A 20648-nucleotide genomic window follows, 5' to 3' on the forward strand; every position below is an offset into this window, starting at 1 on the left:
GCTCTTGGCTTTCTTGGCTTTTTCTGCTTAGTGTTGTACTACTTAAGCCACAACTCTAGTCTAGCTTTTTGCTGGTTATTTTGGAGATCAAGTATTATGCCTTTTTCTTGCCAGGCTTCCCTTGAACTGCAATCTACCAGATCTGTTCCCTGAGTAGCTAGTATTACAGATGTGAGCAACCAGTACTCAGGTCACACACACACACACACACACACACACACACACACACACACACACACACTACTTTTGTACCCTCCTTTTTCCCATAAAAGAAATATCTGAATGGCTGCATACAATTCCAGGAGGATAGACACTGATGACTCACATCTATAATCATAATTACTCAGAAGGCTCAGATCTGAGGATCATGGTTCCAAGTCATCCCAGGCAGCCAAGAGACTCAGCTCAAATGGCATGAAGCCTAGGCAAGAGCACAAGACCTGTATTTCAAGTCCCAGCACTGGCAAACACAAAAACCAATCTCAGGAATAGAAATATTATGTTTTCATTGCTTCCAATGATGGAAAGAACTATGCATCACACATCTTGTTGTCCTCTAGTTATAAAAATACATCAATCTCACAAATAATCCAAATAGCTTAATCTCTAACAAATAATCACTATTAAAAATGTGAATGTGATTGTGGCATTTTCCATGTAAGACAAATATATGTATATGTAACATATATAGTGAGGCATCAAGCAACAGTATTTGGGCAATGATGGTTGCCTACACAGCAACCTATGTGTGCGGTTGGCTGAACTATCAGGAACACAATTGCCTAATAATACACAACTTTTAGAACATAGCCTTCCTGTTACACAATGAATGACTGTACTTAACTTTCTCCATTATGGTCCCCCCCCCAATGAATCACATCTTAGATTCTATTCTTTCTTCAGAGTTTTAGAGCACTTCATTATGGCAATATAACTTAATCTCCTATGAATGAGCATTTATAGTGTTTCTCCTCTTTTATAGACATATTAAACAATGACAAATGGTGGGGGGAGGAGAGGCTGGATCTTGTGCATTCTAAACAAGGGCTCTACCATTAAGTTATATCACCAGTCCCAAAGTTAACATTTGTTTACATGTTTCCATGGGATAAATTTTGAGATTATAGAATGCAAACACAATTAAATAAGCTTAACATCAGCAGGGGCATAGTGGCACAGGCCTGTAGTCTCAACTATTTGGGAGGCTGTGGCAAGATGATCATTTGAGACCAAATGTTCAAGGACACACTGGTTAACATATACGGAAACATACCATCTCAAACACACACACACACACACACACACACACACTATTGTCTTCACTGCCCATCTGAAAATGCAAATACTAATCTTAGCATCTTAGCTATGTCCAAAGACATCATTTTTTTTTCTTTCTTTTTGTGTGTGTGTGTGTGTGTGTGTGTGTGTGTGTGTGTGTGTGTGTGCCAGTCTTGGGGCTCAAACTCAGGGCCTGGGAACTGTCCCTGAGGTTTTTTTTACTCAAGCTAATGCTCTACCACTTGAGCCACAACTCCACATTCAGCTTTTGGTGGTTAATTGGAGATGAGTCTCACAGACATTCCTGCCCAGGCTGGCTTCAAACCATGATTCTCAGATCTCAATTTTCTGAGTAGCTAGGATTGTAGGGGTGAGCCACCAGCACCCAGCTTAATTTACTTTCTTTTTTTTTTTTTTTTTGGGTCCGGGCGTGGGGCCTGAACTCTGGGCCTGGGTGCTGTCCCTCAGCTCTTCAGCTCAAGGATAGCACTCTACCACTTGAGCCACAGTGCCACTTCTGGCTTTTTTTTCTGCTTATGAGGAATCGAACCCAGGGCCTCATGCATGCAAGGCAAGCGCTCTACCACTGAGCCACCTTCCCAGCCCCTTAATTCACTTTCTTGATAAACACTATTAACTACCACTCTATAACTATACTGTCTTAAGACAGATAGCATATTCCACTTCTTAGCATCTGAACTATAGCTAGTCAGAATTGAGATGTACTGTAAACATTAGATTTTGAAGGTCAGAAACAGACTATAATGCATATTATTAAATAATGTTTTAGCTGGGCACTGGTGGCTCACCTCTGTAATCCTAGCTACTCAGGAGGCTGAGATCTAAGGTTCAAAGGCAGCATAGATAAGAAAGTCCAAGTAAGACTCTTTATCTCCAATCAACTACCAAAAAGCTGGAATTGTCGTAGAGCCATAGTCTTGAGCGCAAAAGCTCAAAGACAGTACCCAGGCCCTGAATTCATGTCCCAGGACCAGCACCAAAAAAAGGGGGGGGGCATAAATAAAGTGAGAGTACTTCTTTTATTTTATTTATGTGATGCTGAGGATTGAATCCAGGGGCTCACATATGCTAGACAAGTGCCTTAACACTAAGCTATATCCCCACTTCTACTTTCTAACAAGCCCCAGCATTTAATTCACTTACATTAGGACTTCTGATTAAGTTATCATTAAATTCACTTATACACAATGCTGAGTCAAATACTAATAATCAATAATTACAATTATTTCCAAAACCCCAAATATTTATTTTTAAAATATATTATTTTCCAGCAACCAACTAGCAAGTACCATACCCAGTGTGAGTAGGTTATCATCTGTTGTCATTTAAACTGTTTCCACAAATGAATGATAACCTTTGCTATAACATTTCTGAAAAGTTTACCTTTCTAAACCATCACAAATGAGAAGCTGATTGTCCAGTGGGGACTAGCATCAGTGATGGCAGCTGGGATACTTAACTGTTCTTGAAGTTTAAGTAAGGAAGTTACATATAATGTTCTCATCTACCCTCGAATGCTTATTCCATTAGGACAGGATACTTACAGTGGCAAAATGTCACTTTGGTTCTGTCTATGCATCAAGTTAACAAACAGAGGTTAGAAGCATAGCCTTTGGAATCAGGCCAACCACTTCAAATCCCAGTTTGCTACTTACTAGCTCGTAATGCAGGGTAAGTTACTTATCTTCTCTAAACACTTTACATAAATTAGTTCATTTAATCTGCATAACAACCCTATGAGATGCGATTTCAATTATTGTACTAGTTTTACCGATGAGGAAATTGAAGCACAGAGTTTCAAAGTAACTTGTTTAAGGTCTCAAGGCTAGTAAATAGAAGAGTCAGACTTTAAACCTTCAGTGTGGCTCCAGAGATTACTCTATGAAGTGCCTGACTGAGACTTGAATAAACCTCAGTTATAACTAAAGGCATCAATAAGAATTCTTCTCTGACTCTGACTACACTGCCCACATTTGTGGTCACAAGGAGACCCAAGCAAGAACAGATGACAAAGCAAGCAAGCAAACTAATACAATTATTTTTACTCTGCAATAATTTTTGGCTTATAGAGAAGTTGTACAGGCTTCCCCTATGTTTACAACTTATAAAATCAATGTAATTATCAAAATTAGGTAATTAACATTATATATACTATATATAATACTATAATACTATTAATCACATTAAAGACATTATTCAGTTTGCCAATTATGCCCCCCCCCCCAGCCTTTTTTTTAGGCCAAGATTCCACCTTAGACACCATATTGCACCTGGTTATGCTTTCTCCTTAGTCAGCCTCAATCTATGACAATTATTCATCCCTCCCTGTTTCCTATCCCTCTGGGGAATAGGAAATGTTGTAGTTTGAATTCAGGGCCTTGTGCTTACTAGGCAGACACTCCATTACTTGAGCCATGCCTCTAGCCCTTTCCTGCTCTATTTCTCAAATTGAGTCTTCTGTTTTTGCCCAGACTGCCTTGAATCATAATCCTACCATTTATACCTCCTGAATAGCTGGATGACAGGTTGCATGCCATCACATCTAGCTAACTTGTTAAAATGATGTCTCACTACCTTTTGCTGGGCTGATCTCAAACCTCAAGCCTCCTGATTTCCCAAGTAGCTAGGATTACAAGTATGAGACATCACACCTGGTCAACTTGACACTTCTAAAAAGTACTGGTTAGATATTCTACACGATGTCTCAAAATTTGAATTTGAATATTTTATGATGAGACTCATACAATTAGATATTTTGGACAAAAATACCACAAATGATGCTGTGTCTTACTACCAAAGACAGAGAAATGCAAATATGACTTACTGAGAGTTCTCCACTATAAAGTTACTATTTTCCCCAATTGATAAATAACTTGTGACAATACTTGGAAACAATGCAAATATGTTATCGCTTCAAACTTTTACTCACTGACTTTAACATTCATTGGTGGTCTTGCCTGCAAAACTTACTTTTTGCCTAATGGTGATTTTTCTACTTTTCTCCTCTTTACATTTAACATGTAAGGAATATCACATACATACCTTTTAATGGCACACCAGCTGGTATCCAAAAGGCTTTTATTGAAGAGGTCAAAAAAATAAAGGCTTATGCACTAATTCTACAGGCATTTCAAGTATGGAATGTCCCTTGGTTCTACTGTAGCCAAGCAAACTTCTACTGTAGCCAAGAGAACCTCAGGTGGAGAAATGTGATCACAGATAAAATGGCCCTGCCCTAATTTATTCCTGAGGCACTGAATACTTCCAATCATTTTAAGGCAGTCTTCTGCATTTACTGCTTCACTTTCTCCTATTCCCCTACTAGATGACCATTATTCCTCAGTATTTTAATAGGTTCTTCTCTCTTCCTGTTTTATGTAGGGTGATATTCTTCATGGTTTTATTCTTGTCATGCTACTAATTTCTGCAATTGTTCCTAGACAATAAATACTCATATCCTTCTCTTGATACAAATATCTGCAAACCAGCCAGGCACCAGTGGCTCACACCTATAATCCTAGCTACACAGGAAGGTGAGATCTGAGGACTGTGGTTTGAAGCCGGCTAGGGCAGAAAGTTCACCAGAAAAGCCTGAAGTGGAATCATGGCTTCAGTGGTAGAGCACCAGCCTGGAGCAAAAAGTAAAGCAAGAACTGAGTTCAAGCCTCAGTACTGGCACACACATAAAATCTGTAAACTTAGACCTCTCAAGTTCAATACACATGTCAAATTCAATATATTCAATGGACTCTGAAACAGAATTTACTCTCTTCCTCAAAATAGATTTCCTCCTTGAAGCATACATGTAGCAAGGAGTAATACAAAATCTTTCTACTCCCTCTGAAACACTAGGAATCATTCCAATCTCCTCACTGTCTTTTACCTGATCTCATGAATTAACTACTCGTTGGGAGCTAGTGGCTCACTCCTGTAATCCTACTTGTTCATGAGGCTGAGATTTGAGGATCACAGACCAAAGCCAGCCTAAGCAGGAAAATCCATGAGACTCTTATCTACAATTAATCACCAAAAAAGGTGAAACTGTGGCTCAAGTGACAGAGCACTAGCCTTGAGCAAAAAGCTCAAGGACAGTGCCCAGACCCTGAGTTCAAGCCCTAGGACCAGAATACATGTGCACACGCACACACAACGTTTGCATAAAGAGATGTGGGATTAGCTACTGCCTAAAACCATCTAATAAACAAGTTTAAGGATTTTTCAATGTACACCTGAATTACAAGCAGTTTTTCTGACATATGCTGTTGTATTTTACACACACACATACATACTATGTTACCAGGGATTTTAGTCTAAGATTTTATTAATGATACTCCTGTTTATACCTTAAGAAGACTACTGCAAGAGCTCATAGAGTGGAGTTTTCCTAGATTCAGAAGGCTATTTTCTCATACACGTATTCCTCATTTCTGGAGTCCTTCATTTCTGTCTTTTTCAAACTAAAATAATTTCAACTATCTTGCCTTCACTTGTCTTTTTGAAACTAAAATAATTTCAACTATCTTGCCTTTTTTATTATTTCTCTTTTCAAGAAATACAGTTTCATACATCTATTCACAATGGTAGAACAAAAACTTAGTGAAACTACATTTCAATTTTAAATTTTAAAAAGCTAAGTAAAAAGAAGAAATGCTTGAATATCATTTTGTTATTTTTCTGATCCTTAAAAAGAGAATCATCAGAAAGAAGAGAAAAAATGACATGATCAAAATTTGAGAAGACATACATTATATCATGATAATTTTTTCCCCAAAAACTCACCGAAGTTTCCTTCCTTTGCTGGCTTTCCTATCTACCTTCTTGCGGATCTTACTTCGCAGCTTCTGGATTGCAAGCCACTGCCTGGGAATTTCACAAGCAATGTTATGCATCATCACGGCAGAAATAAGTTACATATGCTGACAAATTGGAATTCTCCTAAAAACCCTGCACAAGGAAATCATCAACCTGTACCAAATTCCTTAAGATAGTCTGGGGCCAAAGTGACTATAATCAATTGAAGAGGATTTGTACAATGGTTAAAAAAAAAAATGGCAGCTGCAAAATTCTACAGCAAATTTGGTTAACAATGCTCTTTAGTGTTCGGAGCTGCTGTGACAAGCACTAAATCTACCAGTTTGCAGGAAACCCATCAAACTGAATAGGGGCTTCCTTCTAATTCTTCAGGTCTGCAGCATGTTTTCTTATTAACTGCAACTAACTGCTGGTTGAACACATGAATTCTTTTAACTCTTACTGTCTCTTTTGTAACGCTGAGTGCTTTTTCTTCTACTTTCTAACTTTGCTATTTTTTAAAAATAATTTAACAACCACTGACATGAGGATTTTAGGGTGATGTGGTACTGAGGTTTGAATTCAGGGCCTGGGCTTGCTAGGTACATACATGCTCTACCACTTGAGTTCACCCCTTTTTTGTTTTAATTATTTTTCAGATAGGGTTCTACAATATATGTATGCTTGCTTTTTTGTTTGTTTTGCCTAGAGCCACCCAGAGTACAAGCCTGCTCCCTATACCTCCGACATAGCTGGGGTTACAGGTATATGCCATCACTGCATGGTTCATGTGTTGAGATAGGGCCTTACTACTTTTTTGCCAGGATCAGTGATCATTCTGATTTCTACCTCCCAAAGTAACTAAGATTAGATATGTGAGCCATCATGCTAGCCTGGCCTGACACTAGTTTTATAGTCATTTACTTAATTATAATTTCATCTGAAAGCATTTCATTATGTGCTGATAAAAGGACTCTTTCCCCTCCTAAAATTTAATTTCCATGTCATTATTCACCTAAAAAATACTTAATATTTACTATCAAATATTGTCTTCAAATTTCCCAGATTGTCTCAATTTTATAGCTAGATAATTTTTGATCAGGTGCCACAAGTGAATCATAGATTCTGCAGTCATTTTACATGAAGAAATTAGTTTCTCAAGGAAGGGATATCAAGCTAAGAAAATCTTGGCAGATTGCTACCACAAACAAATGTGAGAAAAGGAGGAAGTTAAGAAACAGCAAGCAGTTCGTCATCTCACCTGATTTACACAATGAAAATTCAACATCAGAAAAAAAAAAAAAAACTAGGGAAATCCAATTACTGTAATCTTAATATAATCTTAATTACCATAATCTATTTTATTGTAAAGTCAGATAAATGTACAATATAATCACCACTTAAATGCAATTTGCTCTATCACATTAAATTTATGGCGAACAGCCATAACATTCCAGAGATACATGAAATATCAACAACATTCTACCCTAAAATTCAAATAATATTCTACTCAAATAAAATTATTTCATCAACTCAAAATTTCTCATTGCTCTCTCAAAATGCCGCTCTGTCCAGAATCCTGTCTTGGCACAGCTTTTATTTCCTTTCATGCTTTTGCAAATTATGGCTCATGGTTTTTCAAATGTACACTATGTGTTGGGTAGTACTCTAAATGTCCTTTTTATTTTCCAATCACAGGAAGAAACATACACACAAGAGCTGCTCTGTATTCTATCTGACATCTGGGAAATGCTGCCATGTTCTATTTCCAATTGTACTGAAGCTTTTACTGAAAGGGCGGAGGTCTGAATTAACACAGACTAACAAAGCAGATTTGACTCTTTGCAAGGAACCTGTTGTACACACCACCACATTCTGTCAGCTGAGAGCAGTTTAGGGGACAGTTCTCTATCCACTGGTCTGCAGAATGGATATGGATACAATCACAATCCACACCCACAGCAAAAAGCATAACAGGGACTTTTAGACAGTGTAGAATAAACAATCACTTTGTCTTTCTAGCTCTTATTATCTTGCTTAACTTAGATAATTATAGTACCAATCACTGCCTTACAGTAAGAATGTGTCTCTCAAAGGGAGTCACACATAGGTTGTTTGCATGAGTAGAAAACCACATTTAAGCCAGGTGCTATATAGTTCATGCCTAAATCCTTGCACACAGCAGGTGAAGATTCAAAGGATCAGTTTGAGGCCAGCCAGGGTAGAAAAGTCCCCTAGACGCCATCTCCAAAATGACCAGCAAAAAGCAGTACTAGAAGGAGGCTCAAGTGGTAAAGCACCTGCTAGCAAATGTGAGGCTGAGTTTAAACCTCAGCTCACCAAAACAAACAAAAAATAGCAAAATACACACACACACACACACACACACATCTAAATTACCTTCCCATAGCCACCTGATCATTGGGATCCAAGGAGCTGGTCTTCCTTTCTATTAGTTCTCGAAGGAGCTGAGGGAAAGGAAAGCAACTGATTTATTTATTGTCTCCAAGCACCAACTGACTTTAAAAGAGCAGAGAAGGAATTCTGAACGGCACAGTGACAGCTCTTAACCTACAATCAATAAAGGACAAGCCAGTGGCAATAGCATGGCTGAATTCCCATTAACCCTTTCATATTTATATACCTTTAAACAGAGGCATACCACCAGCTGAGAACAGAAGTCCATATTGAAGACTTATTGTACTGTAATTCATTTCAAATGGATCAATGTGTGTGCAACATTCCTTCCATTGTTTTTATGATTAGTTTTCTCCACCCTACCTATACCAATAAAGAATCTTTAAAAGGTCAGGTGGGAAGTACTGTGTGGTAAAAAGGAAAATGTATCAGCTCCCAGCCATAGGATAATGGTGCATGAACTATAACCTTCAGGAGTTAGGGAGATCTTCAGGCAAAAGTCTTGACAGCAATTAAGAGTGTTCTCCAGAAATGGTGGGACAAAGGGTAAACTAACTCAGCAGTGATACTCACTAGACACTATGTTGAAAACGAACTATATAACGTGTGTGTGTGTGTGTGTGTGTGTGTGTGTGTGTGTGTGTGGAGGGGAGACTCTGGAGGAAATAAAATTGGGGGAAAACGAGGGAAGAGGTGACACTGTTCAAAAAGAAATGTACTCATTACCTGACTTATGGAACTGTAACCCCTCTGTACATCACCTTTACAATTTAAAAAAAAAAAAAAAAGAATGTGCACTCCATCCTCTTGCTTTTCATAGCTGCTATTCTCCTATGCTGGCTATCAGTGATATAACCAGACATGACACTAACACACAGCCATTAAAAGTTTGAGAGCTGGCAATGGTGGTTCACACCTGTAATCCTAGCTATTCAGGAGACTGAGATCTGAGAATTGCAGTTCAAAACTAGCCCAGGCAGGAAAATCCCCATAACACTTATCTCCAATTAACCACTTAAAAACCAGAAGTGGCACTGTGGTTCGAAGTGGTAGAGCACTAGCCTTGAGCAAAAGAGCTCAGGGACAGCAGCCAGCCCTGAGTTCAAGCCCCATAACTGACAAACAAACAAACAAATAAATAGTTTAAGAGAAAACCAAAAGAAAGCCATTTATGTTCACTGCAAGTACAACACAGACAAGCTCTTGTCCAATTCCACAGGAATTCTAAATTATTTTCTACTGTTTTTTTAATCCTAGGTATTCCACCACATACAACTGAAAACTTAGGAATCTGCATGGAACCCTCAAGTCCTGGGTGAAGAGAAGCGGTAAAATTTCAAGCCAGTACTGAAGGAGGAGACTTGTAAGTTACAAAACTAACAAAACTAGGTATCATCTCTCGTCTACAAGTGCCGTATGTGGAGAAATAGTAAGAGATTAAAATTCCAAAAATTGAAGAGAAATCTAAGGGAGGAAAACTAAAACTCATTTTTGCTAATCATTCATCAGTAAAATAAGTCTGACTTTAAAACTGTTCTTTCCCCAAAATAAGCAATTATTTTTGTAAGCAAGGCATGGTAGCAATATAGATATTTCACTAAGCTAAATAGCTAAATGGAGAAAAAATAAATACCTATGAAAATAGGTTATTTGCTAATTTTCATTTGTTTACATAAGTAGGCACTGGAAGAAGTACCTACTTCTAACAAATGTATAAAAATATTCACTTCCATAATATGCATCTTTATTGCAAAAGAGAAAAGGATATCTACATTAAAATTAAAAATTAAAAATCCTCCTGTGATTTTTTTTCATTTGTTTATTTTGGAGCAATAACGTTAAAAAATTCGGGGACTGGAGGCCACTGGTTTATTATCACTAGAAAACAGCAAGCTATTTCTTTACTCTGTTTATCTGATTGATTCCCAACATCTTTCTGGCAGCCAATCTATCAGTTTATCTCTCCTACTTCATCACAGTCACTTCTGGCAGCTAAATACAAGATCCAAATCCAGTGCTACACAGACATACGATCCAGTAAACCTATGTAACACCGTGGCTGTATAAACAGCTGCCCTACAGGCCCAGCACAAATGGGGTCTAGTCAATATTCTCTGAAAAGTAAAGTTGGAGAATGTGGGTAGGGTTAATAATTACATATATATTATATATATAAATATGTATGTGAAAATGTATATGTACATATTATATATATATATGAAAATAATGAAATGACTGCATTTCATTGCCCTTCTGTAGCTTTAGCTACAGAAGAGATTACAACCACCATTCCTAGCTTTCCTAATCATCCTTGATCCCTTGAGCCTGGACAGGCATGGCCACTGGGAAGTATGTGCTTATAGAAGGCCCCAGTACAGAGGACAGCATCATCTGGAAGAGAGCCACACAACCTCCTTGACAAAGGCTGGAAATTGGAGCTGCACAACTGCACTGGATCTGTGATATTGCAGTGACCTCAGCCATTCAAACACCAAGTGGAGGTAGAATTCCCTTTCAAGCACTTGGTGATATATACATATATATGTATTTACATATATACCCATATGTGTATATATATGTATGTGTGTATATGTGTGTGTATGTGTGTATACATACATACATACATACATACATACATATATATATATATATATATATATATATATATATATATATATATATATAGTGACCTTCATTTTCAATCCCTAAGTATTCGTGGGCTCTTCCTAGCATTTATCTGGCTAAGTCTAGTTTACTTAGTCCAAATCTTCAAAAGATTCTGCCCTCTTTAAGGTAGAAAGGATAGAAAAGTAAAAAACTAAACAAAAAACAATAATCAAAAAGTCATAATTGGGCTGGGAAGGTGGCTCAGTGGTAGAGCGCTTGCCTTGCATGCATGAGGCCCTGGGTTCGATTCCTCAGCACCACATAAGCAAAAAGAAAAAAGCCGGAAGTGGCGCTGTGGCTCAAGTGGTAGAGCACTAGCCTTGAGCTGAAGAGCTGAGGGACAGTGCCCAGGCCCAGAGTTCAGGCCCCACGACCGGACCCAAAAAAAAAAAAAAAGTCATAATTAAACAAACTATTCCCATGGCAATTACCATTTCTGACAGCTGTTATTATCACTGGATTTAAATTTAATTAGAAAAGCTGCTTTCAAAAAGTTGGTGGAAAATGAAGCTTTAGGAATATTGACAGGATAACTTTGCTTCTGAATTCAACTTTTTTAACAACTTTATGAACAAATTTTTCTACTAAAATTCAAGCTTATTTTACAGTTATTGGAGCTCATTATTTCAACAAAGATGACAGGATATTTACATTAATTGGAAATGGAGAGCTATATGAAATAGTTTTGCTGTAGTCTATTATAATTTCTCAAGAGTCAACTTGGAAAGGCTTGATCGTATCTCTGGGGAAATCACAGATTAAGTTAGGTTTCTAGGCCAGTCCCCCAAACTCTACTTAACCCCTAAACTTCCCTACAACCAATGTATTTTAACAAAAAAATTTTTAAAGGAAGAAGCCATTTTGGAAGCTAAGAGCAGCTCTTGCTAAACAACTGAATCTGCTGATATCTTGACCCTGGGCCTCCAAAACTATGTAAAAATAAAAACAAACTGTTCTTTATAAATTTACCCAGTCAGTAGTATTTTGTACAAACAGACTAAAGCCCAGTTCTAACACTTAAGGATGCATAATCAAGAAGCTAGTTGGCCTCCAAAACTATGTAAAAATAAAAACAAACTGTTCTTTATAAATTTACCCAGTCAGTTTTTAAAAACCCAAAAGCTCTGCTCAGGCTTAACAGATTCCAAATATTCGTGTGTGTGTGTGTGTGTGTGTGTGTGTGTGTGTGTGTGTGTGTGTGTGTGTGTCCAAATATTCTTTTTAGTGCCGGGCGCTGGTGGCTCACGCTTGTAATCCTATTATTCGTGTGTGTGTGTGTGTGTGTGTGTGTGTGTGTGTGTGTGTGTGTGTGTGTGTGTGTGTGTCCAAATATTCTTTTTAGTGCCGGGCACTGGTGGCTCACGCTTGTAATCCTAGCTACTCAGGAGGCTCAGGCTTAACAGATTCCAAATATTTGTGTGTGTGTGTGTGTGTGTGTGTGTGTCTCCAAATATTCTTTTTAGTGCCGGGCGCTGGTGGCTCACGCTTGTAATCCTATTATTCGTGTGTGTGTGTGTGTGTGTGTGTGTGTGTGTGTGTGTGTGTGTGTGTGTGTGTGTGTGTGTGTCTCCAAATATTCTTTTTAGTGCCGGGCGCTGGTGGCTCACGCCTGTAATCCTAGCTACTCAGGAGGCTCAGGCTTAACAGATTCCAAATATTCGTGTGTGTGTGTGTGTGTGTGTGTGTGTGTGTGTGTGTGTGTGTGTGTGTGTGTGTGTGTGTGTGTGTCCAAATATTCTTTTTAGTGCCGGGCACTGGTGGCTCACGCTTGTAATCCTAGCTACTCAGGAGGCTCAGGCTTAACAGATTCCAAATATTTGTGTGTGTGTGTGTGTGTGTGTGTGTGTGTGTGTCTCCAAGCTACTCAGGAGGCTCAGGCTTAACAGATTCCAAATATTCGTGTGTGTGTGTGTGTGTGTGTGTGTGTGTGTGTCCAAATATTCTTTTTAGTGTGTGTGTGTGTGTGTGTGTGTGTGAGAGAGAGAGAGTGTGTCTGTGTGTTTTCTGGGGCTTGAATTCAGAGCCTACACACTGTCCCTGAGCTTTTTTGCTGAAAGCTAGCACTCTTCCATTTGAGCTACAGCTCAACTTCCAGCTTTTTGGTGATTAACTGGAGGTAAATCTCAGCCTTTCCTGCCCAGGCTGGTTTTGAACTGTAATCCTCAGATCTTAGCCTCCTGAGTAACTAGGACTACAGACACGAGCCACCAGTGCCCAGCTAATGTTTTAAACAGAAAAAAAAAAAAAAATTCCAATGAAGAACTAGAAAATAAATTCTTTAAAATCTCTAATATAAAACAAAAAGGCCAAACAGCAATTCCCCTTTGCTTATTTGTTGAAGAAGGAAATAAAAATTAAGAGGACACTCTAGAAAGTTAACTATGTAATGAACAAAGACTATGAGAAAAATTTTAAAGAAATCATAATGGAAATTTCCCAGAATTAAAGAACAGAACAGCTTACAAAGACCAAGTACAATAAATGAAAAAGAGGGTTTGCTAAGACACATCAGCAGTATGCAATGTAGAATACCAGAAAAAATCTTCAACAGAGAAAAAAAAGAGGCCATGCAGAAAGGAGGTAATCACATATCCCGGCTTAGGAATGGAGGTGTTGCCCTTGTATAGCAAACATGAAAGGAATGGAGGTATAGCCCTTGTATAGCAAACATGAAAGCTCTATGTCAAAACCCCAGTACCAGGGGGAAAAAACATGTACCAGTTTATCCAAGAAAGTTTTGGTTTGTGCCTAGTGCCCTAGTGTTCAGCTACCTTAAAGTGCCTAGTCCTGACAATAAATTACATTGTTACACTTCTACTATTAAGGAATGGAAATCATGATGGGATTAGATATCTCAATCAACAGCAATTACAGGTAGCAGGCGGTAGCAAAGGAATGTCTTCAAAAATCCGAGGAAAACTATTTCCAACCTCACATTCCATATAGAGCCAAATCACTAACCAAGTATAGTAAGAATTACATAAACATAGCATCACACATGCAAAGAAGGACTCAATTTATCTTTTACATACCCTTTCACTGGAAGATATGGTTCAGTAACTGAAAGCACATGGCAAGCAAGGAAAAGACATGGATGTTAGAAAATACCCCTTACTCTAGAAAGAAGCCAGGGCAAGTCCTAAACAGTACAGGCCAAGAGCAGATCATCCCAGAGAGGATGAGCCCAGGAGAAAAAATAGCAGCAGATACTTAGAAAACTAAGCAAATCTTTTTAAAAGGTTCAGGTAAAAATACGTAAAATATCATCCCAGTACATTACTTGTGAGCATCTGTTAATATTCAACACTGACTTACAGCCATCCTAGTAGACATGAGGCAGAATCTCACGGAAGTTTTCACTGATGTCTAATTACATGGAGCATCTTTCTGGGCTTACCGCGTATCTGTATTTTCTTTAGAGAAATATCTATTAGATTATTCATCCACTTTTAAGTGGGTTCTTTTGGTTAACTTGTATGAGTTCTTTACATGTTCTAAGTTATTGTCCCTTAACAGTCTCAGTTCTATGGTGTTTTCCATTTTTGTGAGGACAGTGCTGGAATTTGAACTCAGGACCTTGTTTGTTAAATACTCTACCATTTCTATGAACAGCCTGTGGCTCTTTCTTGGTTTAGTTTATTTTTCAGGTAGGATCTCCTGCATTGGTCTAGGACCAGGCTCAGGGATTGACCCTTCTACTTAATTCCTCATAGTTTGGATTAGAGGTACAAGCTACCATGCCCAGACTGCTTTTTGAGATGTTATCTCAATGACTTTTTACCTGGGTTGATCACAAAAGTCCATTCTCCCATTTTCTACCTCACATGAAGCTGGGATTACTGGTGTGTGCCACCACTTTTTGTCTTTTTTCACTTTCTTAATGGCATCATTTGCAGTAAAATTTTTTTTTTTGGGGGGGGGGGGGTTGTTGTGGGGTTTGAATTCCTCCAGAGCCTAGGCACTATCCCTAAGCTTTTTTTGCTCAAGGCTAGCACTCTACCACTTTGAGCCACAACAGCACCACTTCCGGTTTTCTGAGTAGCTAGGATTGCCCATTTAAAAGTGGGCAAAGAATCTTTAAAAGTTGGAAGCAGTTGTGTGACTCGAGGTAGAGCACCAGCCTTGAGCAAAAAAGTTAAGGGACAACTGCCAGACCCAAGTTCAAGCCCAAGTACTGGCATGCCCGCACACACACAAAACATTACAGTGCAATCATCAGTGCCAAAGGAATTCCATTAACTCATTAGTTGTCACTCTCCATCTAAGAACAACCCATTTCCTGACCAAACGTCATTGAGATTTATTCCTATTTTCTGTTTTCTTCAACGGGCTTATGGTTTTAGCTTTTTGTTTTTTATTGAATCTTGCTATTTTTATAGCTCAGGCTGTTCTGGAATTCATGATCCTCCTGCCTCTGCCTCCTGAATACCAAGACTGTAGGTATATACCACTTCAGATAGTTTTAATTCCTATATTTTAGTTTATGAATCATTAGGCTGTTTCATGTGGGCTTGAGACAATGTTCTATCTTCATTCTTTGCCATGTGACTATCTAGTTGTCCTAAAACATTTGTTGAAAAGACTGTTCTTTCCTCCATTAAATTGATTTGTTATTTTTATTTTTTAAAAAATCAACTAGCCAGGCTGAGAATGTAGTTCAATGAGAATGAACATGCCTAGCCTGTGCACAGCTTTGGGTTCAATCTCCAGCAAATTCTTCCCTCCAAAAAAGGAAGAAGTATAGAATTCCTTCCCTCAGATGACCATAAATGTAAACATTCCCTATAGATTCTCAGTTGTATTCCATTGGCTTATTCACTTCCTGTAAAATGTCTTGATTTTTGTACCACGGCAGTTAAGTTTTGAAACAAAAAAGGTTAGACCCTCCAATTCTGTTGTTTATTCAAGATTGTTTTCACTTTTTTGGATCCTTATATTTCTATATGAATTTTAGAGTCAGCTTACCAATATTGCAAAAGAAAAAGTCAATGGATGTTGATATGGATTTAAAGAATATTCTCATCTTAATAATATTGTCTCCTAAACTGTGAACACAGAATAACTTTCCAGTTACTTAGGTTTCTAATCTCTTGGCAACATTTATAGGGTATGTGTGTGTGTGTGCACGCCCATGCATGCTGTTACTCAGGGCTTCATGCTCAGCTCAGGTTTTTTTGCTCACTATTGTGCTCTACCACTTGAATCACACCTCCAGTCTGGCATTTTGCTTGTTAATTGGAGATGGAGTCTTGCAGACTTTTCTGCTTGAATTGAACCACAGTCTTCCAGCTCTTGGCCTTCTGAGTAGCTAGGATTACAAGTGTAAGACACCAATACCCAGTACACTTATAATTGTTGATGTACAAGTCTTCTATTTCCTTGATGAAATGTACTCCTTGGTATTTTTACTCTTTTGGATATTATAAATAAAATTCTTTTCTTAATTCTCTTTATATATATTGCTCATTGTTGGTGAATGGAAATACAACTAATGGGAGTGTGTACGCTTTGATTACTGGAGCTTAGATTCAGGACCTGGGTGTTGTCCCTTAGCAATTTTTGCTCGAGGATAGCACTCTACTACTTTTTGGGGGGGCGCGGAGAGGGGGGGAAGAAAGGAATTAGAGATAACAGTTTCATAGACTTTTTTTTGCCTGAGCTAATTCTGAACTTCAGTCCTCAGATCTCAGCCTCCTGAGTAGCTATGATTGCAGGCATGAGCCCCTGGTGCCCAGGAATGATTTGAACCCTGTAACAATGGTAATTACGTTCATTAGCTTTAGAAGTCCTCCTGTAAGTAAGTTTAATCTCACCTTTCTTTCCAAATTGGATGTATTTTGTTTCTCTTGCCCCAACTGCCCTGCCTAGAAGTCCAACACAATATTGTAGTAGGGTATGAAGTAGCAAAAATAGACATCTCTCTGTCTTATTCCTAATCTTAGGAGCACACTGGATCTTTTGTGGTTTTCACGCATGTTCCTTTATAATTTTTGGCAACAAGGTCTCAAGCTAATTTCAAACTGTAATCATTCTATCTTAAGTCTCCCAACTGCTGGGATTATAGACTTGTACTGTGACATCAGGCTTCACAGATGTTCATTATCAAATATGGAAATGCTCTCTATCTTTAGTCTACTGAACGTTTATTTTTATCATAAAAGAATGTTAGAGACTATTTTTGTACCTACTGAGATAATTTATATCTTTATTCTATTGACAAATTGTATTATTTGATTTTTGATGTTAAATAGCCTTGTATTCTTGAGCTAAATTCCATTTGGTTGTAATGTGTAATTATTTTTTATGTTCTAAGGTACTTAATTTTCTGACTTTTGTTTATGTGGTGTTAGGGATCAAACCCAGGGCCTTGCACATATTAAACAAGCAGCCTATATGAGTTTGCTTATTTTTGTATCAATACTCATATTAAACAAGCAGCCTATATGAGTTTGCTTATTTTTGTATCAATACTCATAAGAAATGTCTGTAATTTTCTTTATAATGTTTTTGTCTGTCTTTAGTATGTAGGCTCCAGTGAAAAGACAGTTTAGATTTGAACATCTCCAAAGACACTATACAAATTTAAAACAATTATTTTCTATTCTAAATCTACAATATACATAGACTTTTAGGAGGCACTGAACCTTCTCTTGTTACACCATTTTTCTTTTTTTCCGCACCAGTCTTGGAGCTTGAACTCAGGGCCTGGGCACTGTCCCTGAGGATTTTTGCTCAAGGCTACCACTCTACTACTTTGAGCCAAAGTGCCACTTCGACTTTTTCTGTTTATGTGGTACTGAGGAATCAAACCCAGGGCTTCATGCATAGTAGGCAAGCACTCTACCACTAAGCCACATTCCCAACCACTCATCGTTTTCCTTATGAGTCACTTGGAAGGAACAGTTTAAGTCCAACATATCATCAAACTATTTGAACAAGGATGTATTATTTCCCATTTTTGAGAAGTGTGAAATTCTTCACTTGGGGCTATAAAAGTATTACTGGAATCTTGTATTTTATTTACATTCAAGCAGGAGAACTGTGCTTATTAGTACACAAAATAAGCAACCTTGAGAATATATTTGCCAAGTCACAGTAACATTTCAAAGTAAAATTAAAAACAAAAGATTTCTCTGAACAAAAGGCATCTATTTGCCAGTAACTCATTAGCAGAAACAAATTCCTATCCAAACTCAAAACATATTATTAACCATCAACTGAGCCACTAGAAAGATACATGCCACAGTAAAAAATACTATGCTGTCATTTGCTCCAGGGATGGCTTGAAACATCCCTCTTTCATACAAAGTTGTAAATGTATACAGTTAAAGCCAACACATCAACTGTCCATATTAATCCTTCACCAATTTACTTAAAGAAAACCATAGTGTCAGACAGCCTGGCTCTTCTCTTTCTCAACATTACTGACTTTTTATAGTAATTATTTGCTTATAGTATTATCAAATGTCTTGGATACAGAAGTCCAACATGTAGGCCAAGTCAGTTATAGACATGTCCTGATGGCAAATGAAAGAAGAAATTTAACCTATGAATATGGTCATCAAAAGTGCAAAACCCCTTATGCCTTTCTCTAGACATTCCTGGCTAGATTTAAAGTGACAGGACAAGCTGGATCAAAACTAAACAGAACCAGAAGTAACATACAAAATCTTAATGAACCCCTAGAAATCCAGGCATCAATGTGTTGACAGCTAAGCTCAATTAGCCCTTTCAGAACAAAATACCTTGTGAAGTGACAAGATACTAGTTTGAGGTTTGGAATATAAAAAGAATAAAATCAGGAGTAGTCACATTCCAATACGGGGATCTTACAAGGATTAAATAAAGATGCTTGTCAACCACCTTCCTACATAGTCCAGGAGCTGGTCCCTAACTATTCAGCAAATTTTGGTGCTTCCCTAAGTTTTTAAGAACTTAGGCCTTTCAAGCCAAAGAATATCTGTTGGTTTAAGAAACCTAAATAAAAGAAATACTTAAATGGTAACACAGACAACACATTTTTAAAGAATTTAATGTTATATAAAATACCAGGTAGGATCATGAAAATGAAAAACAAATACTGAAAACATTTCTGAAGGGGCTCATCTTTCATACTTATTTACAAACTTGATGTTTGTGAAACTGTCTTTAGGAATTGGCCTTAAAAACAAAGGGGTCAAATGCAAACTAATTCCATTTGAAAGTAAAACCCCCCGCAATGATTCCCCACAGCAGGTGAACAGTTCCTCTCATAAAATCTTCACCAGTGGCTATACTTCAAGCTTTGAGCAATTCTAGTTTCAAAAAAGAAAAATCAGTAACAAAACTATAGAGCTAATTTTTTTCATAAGAATTGTTAAGTAACAGGAATTCAATAAATCATTTGCCTTCTAAGAAAAAATATTACTTTCCAACAGCATATTTCTCCTAGTTCTAAGAAAATGAAACTTATTTATTTACAAACTAAAAACTGTAATATTACAGCCAAATCTTTTTATGACTCAAGAGTAAGACATTTAAGAAGTAAGGTTTAGAGTAAGATTTGGCCTAAGCAATCTTCAGATAAGTACTAGTATTGTCATTTGCTATGTGACTATTAGGAAGTTGCTTCAGTTCTCAAAGACTCTGTTTCTTTTCATTTCTAAAAATGATAAGATTAATCTGAGCATGGTAGAACAGGCCTGTAATCAGTACTCAGTAGAGAGATGCAGCAGGATTACAAGTTCAAGGCCAGCCAAGCCTACACAGTCAAGACTCTCAAAAGAGCAAAATAAAAAAATAAAAATCAATTTATGATATTTGATATTGTCTTTAGTACCTCACTTCATCCACATATATGTATATACACAAGCATATCATACATGCATATATACAGCATGTGCCATTATTAAATAATACAGACATATTTTATAAGTTTAAGGCCCATTTAAGAAACAAAGAGAATGAGAGTGAGCGTATGTGCAATTGCAAGTGTTGGGGGTTGTCTGACCCCACCATTATTCTCAGTAGTTAGAGCATTTACAGAGCCACATGACACCTGAATTAACCAAGTAAGCCTTTAAACCCATACAATGAAACATTAAAATTCAATGTGGCTATAATCTCTTCCTTACAAAACATGGACCTAAAGAGTCTGGCTTCAAGTATGGTTTAAAAAAAAAAAAAGGATGAAATGCATTACACCCATCCAGCTCTTCCATATGACCACATTTAAAAAAAAAAAAGAAAGAAAAGAAAGAAAGAAATGAAAACTCACAAGCCCATTGTAATACATTGTACCACTTCTGAATGCAACACTTAGCTCAAGCTTACTACACTGACAAATAAAGGAAAGCACTTTATGAAGCCAATTTAATTGGGAGGTGACAGAAAACATACAGCCATTTTCTTTAGCCTTATCATTGAATTGGCTTCAGCTCCAATCTCTGGCAAATCCCACTCAACAGAAGAAATTAACCAGGTCAGCAGAACAG

At 37.6% G+C, this 20648-nt stretch overlaps 1 protein-coding gene across 3 annotated transcripts in view; it reads right to left on the reverse strand.

Annotated features, from left to right (window-relative positions):
* Aatf (apoptosis antagonizing transcription factor) overlaps nucleotides 1-20648 on the reverse strand; it is a 99372-nt gene that overhangs the window by 30489 nt on the left and 48235 nt on the right. For all 3 annotated transcript variants that reach the window (XM_042693469.1, XM_042693463.1, XM_042693475.1), the window contains exons 9-10: nucleotides 8491-8558; nucleotides 6079-6159 (exon numbers count right to left, since the gene is read on the reverse strand). In XM_042693469.1, coding sequence (XP_042549403.1) covers nucleotides 6079-6159; nucleotides 8491-8558 — 149 coding nt within the window. The remainder of the gene's footprint in view (nucleotides 1-6078; nucleotides 6160-8490; nucleotides 8559-20648) is intronic.

Source organism: Dipodomys spectabilis, unplaced genomic scaffold (assembly GCF_019054845.1).
Source record: "Dipodomys spectabilis isolate Male_0828 unplaced genomic scaffold, ASM1905484v1 ptg000004l, whole genome shotgun sequence".
NCBI classification, from domain to species: domain Eukaryota; kingdom Metazoa; phylum Chordata; class Mammalia; order Rodentia; family Heteromyidae; genus Dipodomys; species Dipodomys spectabilis.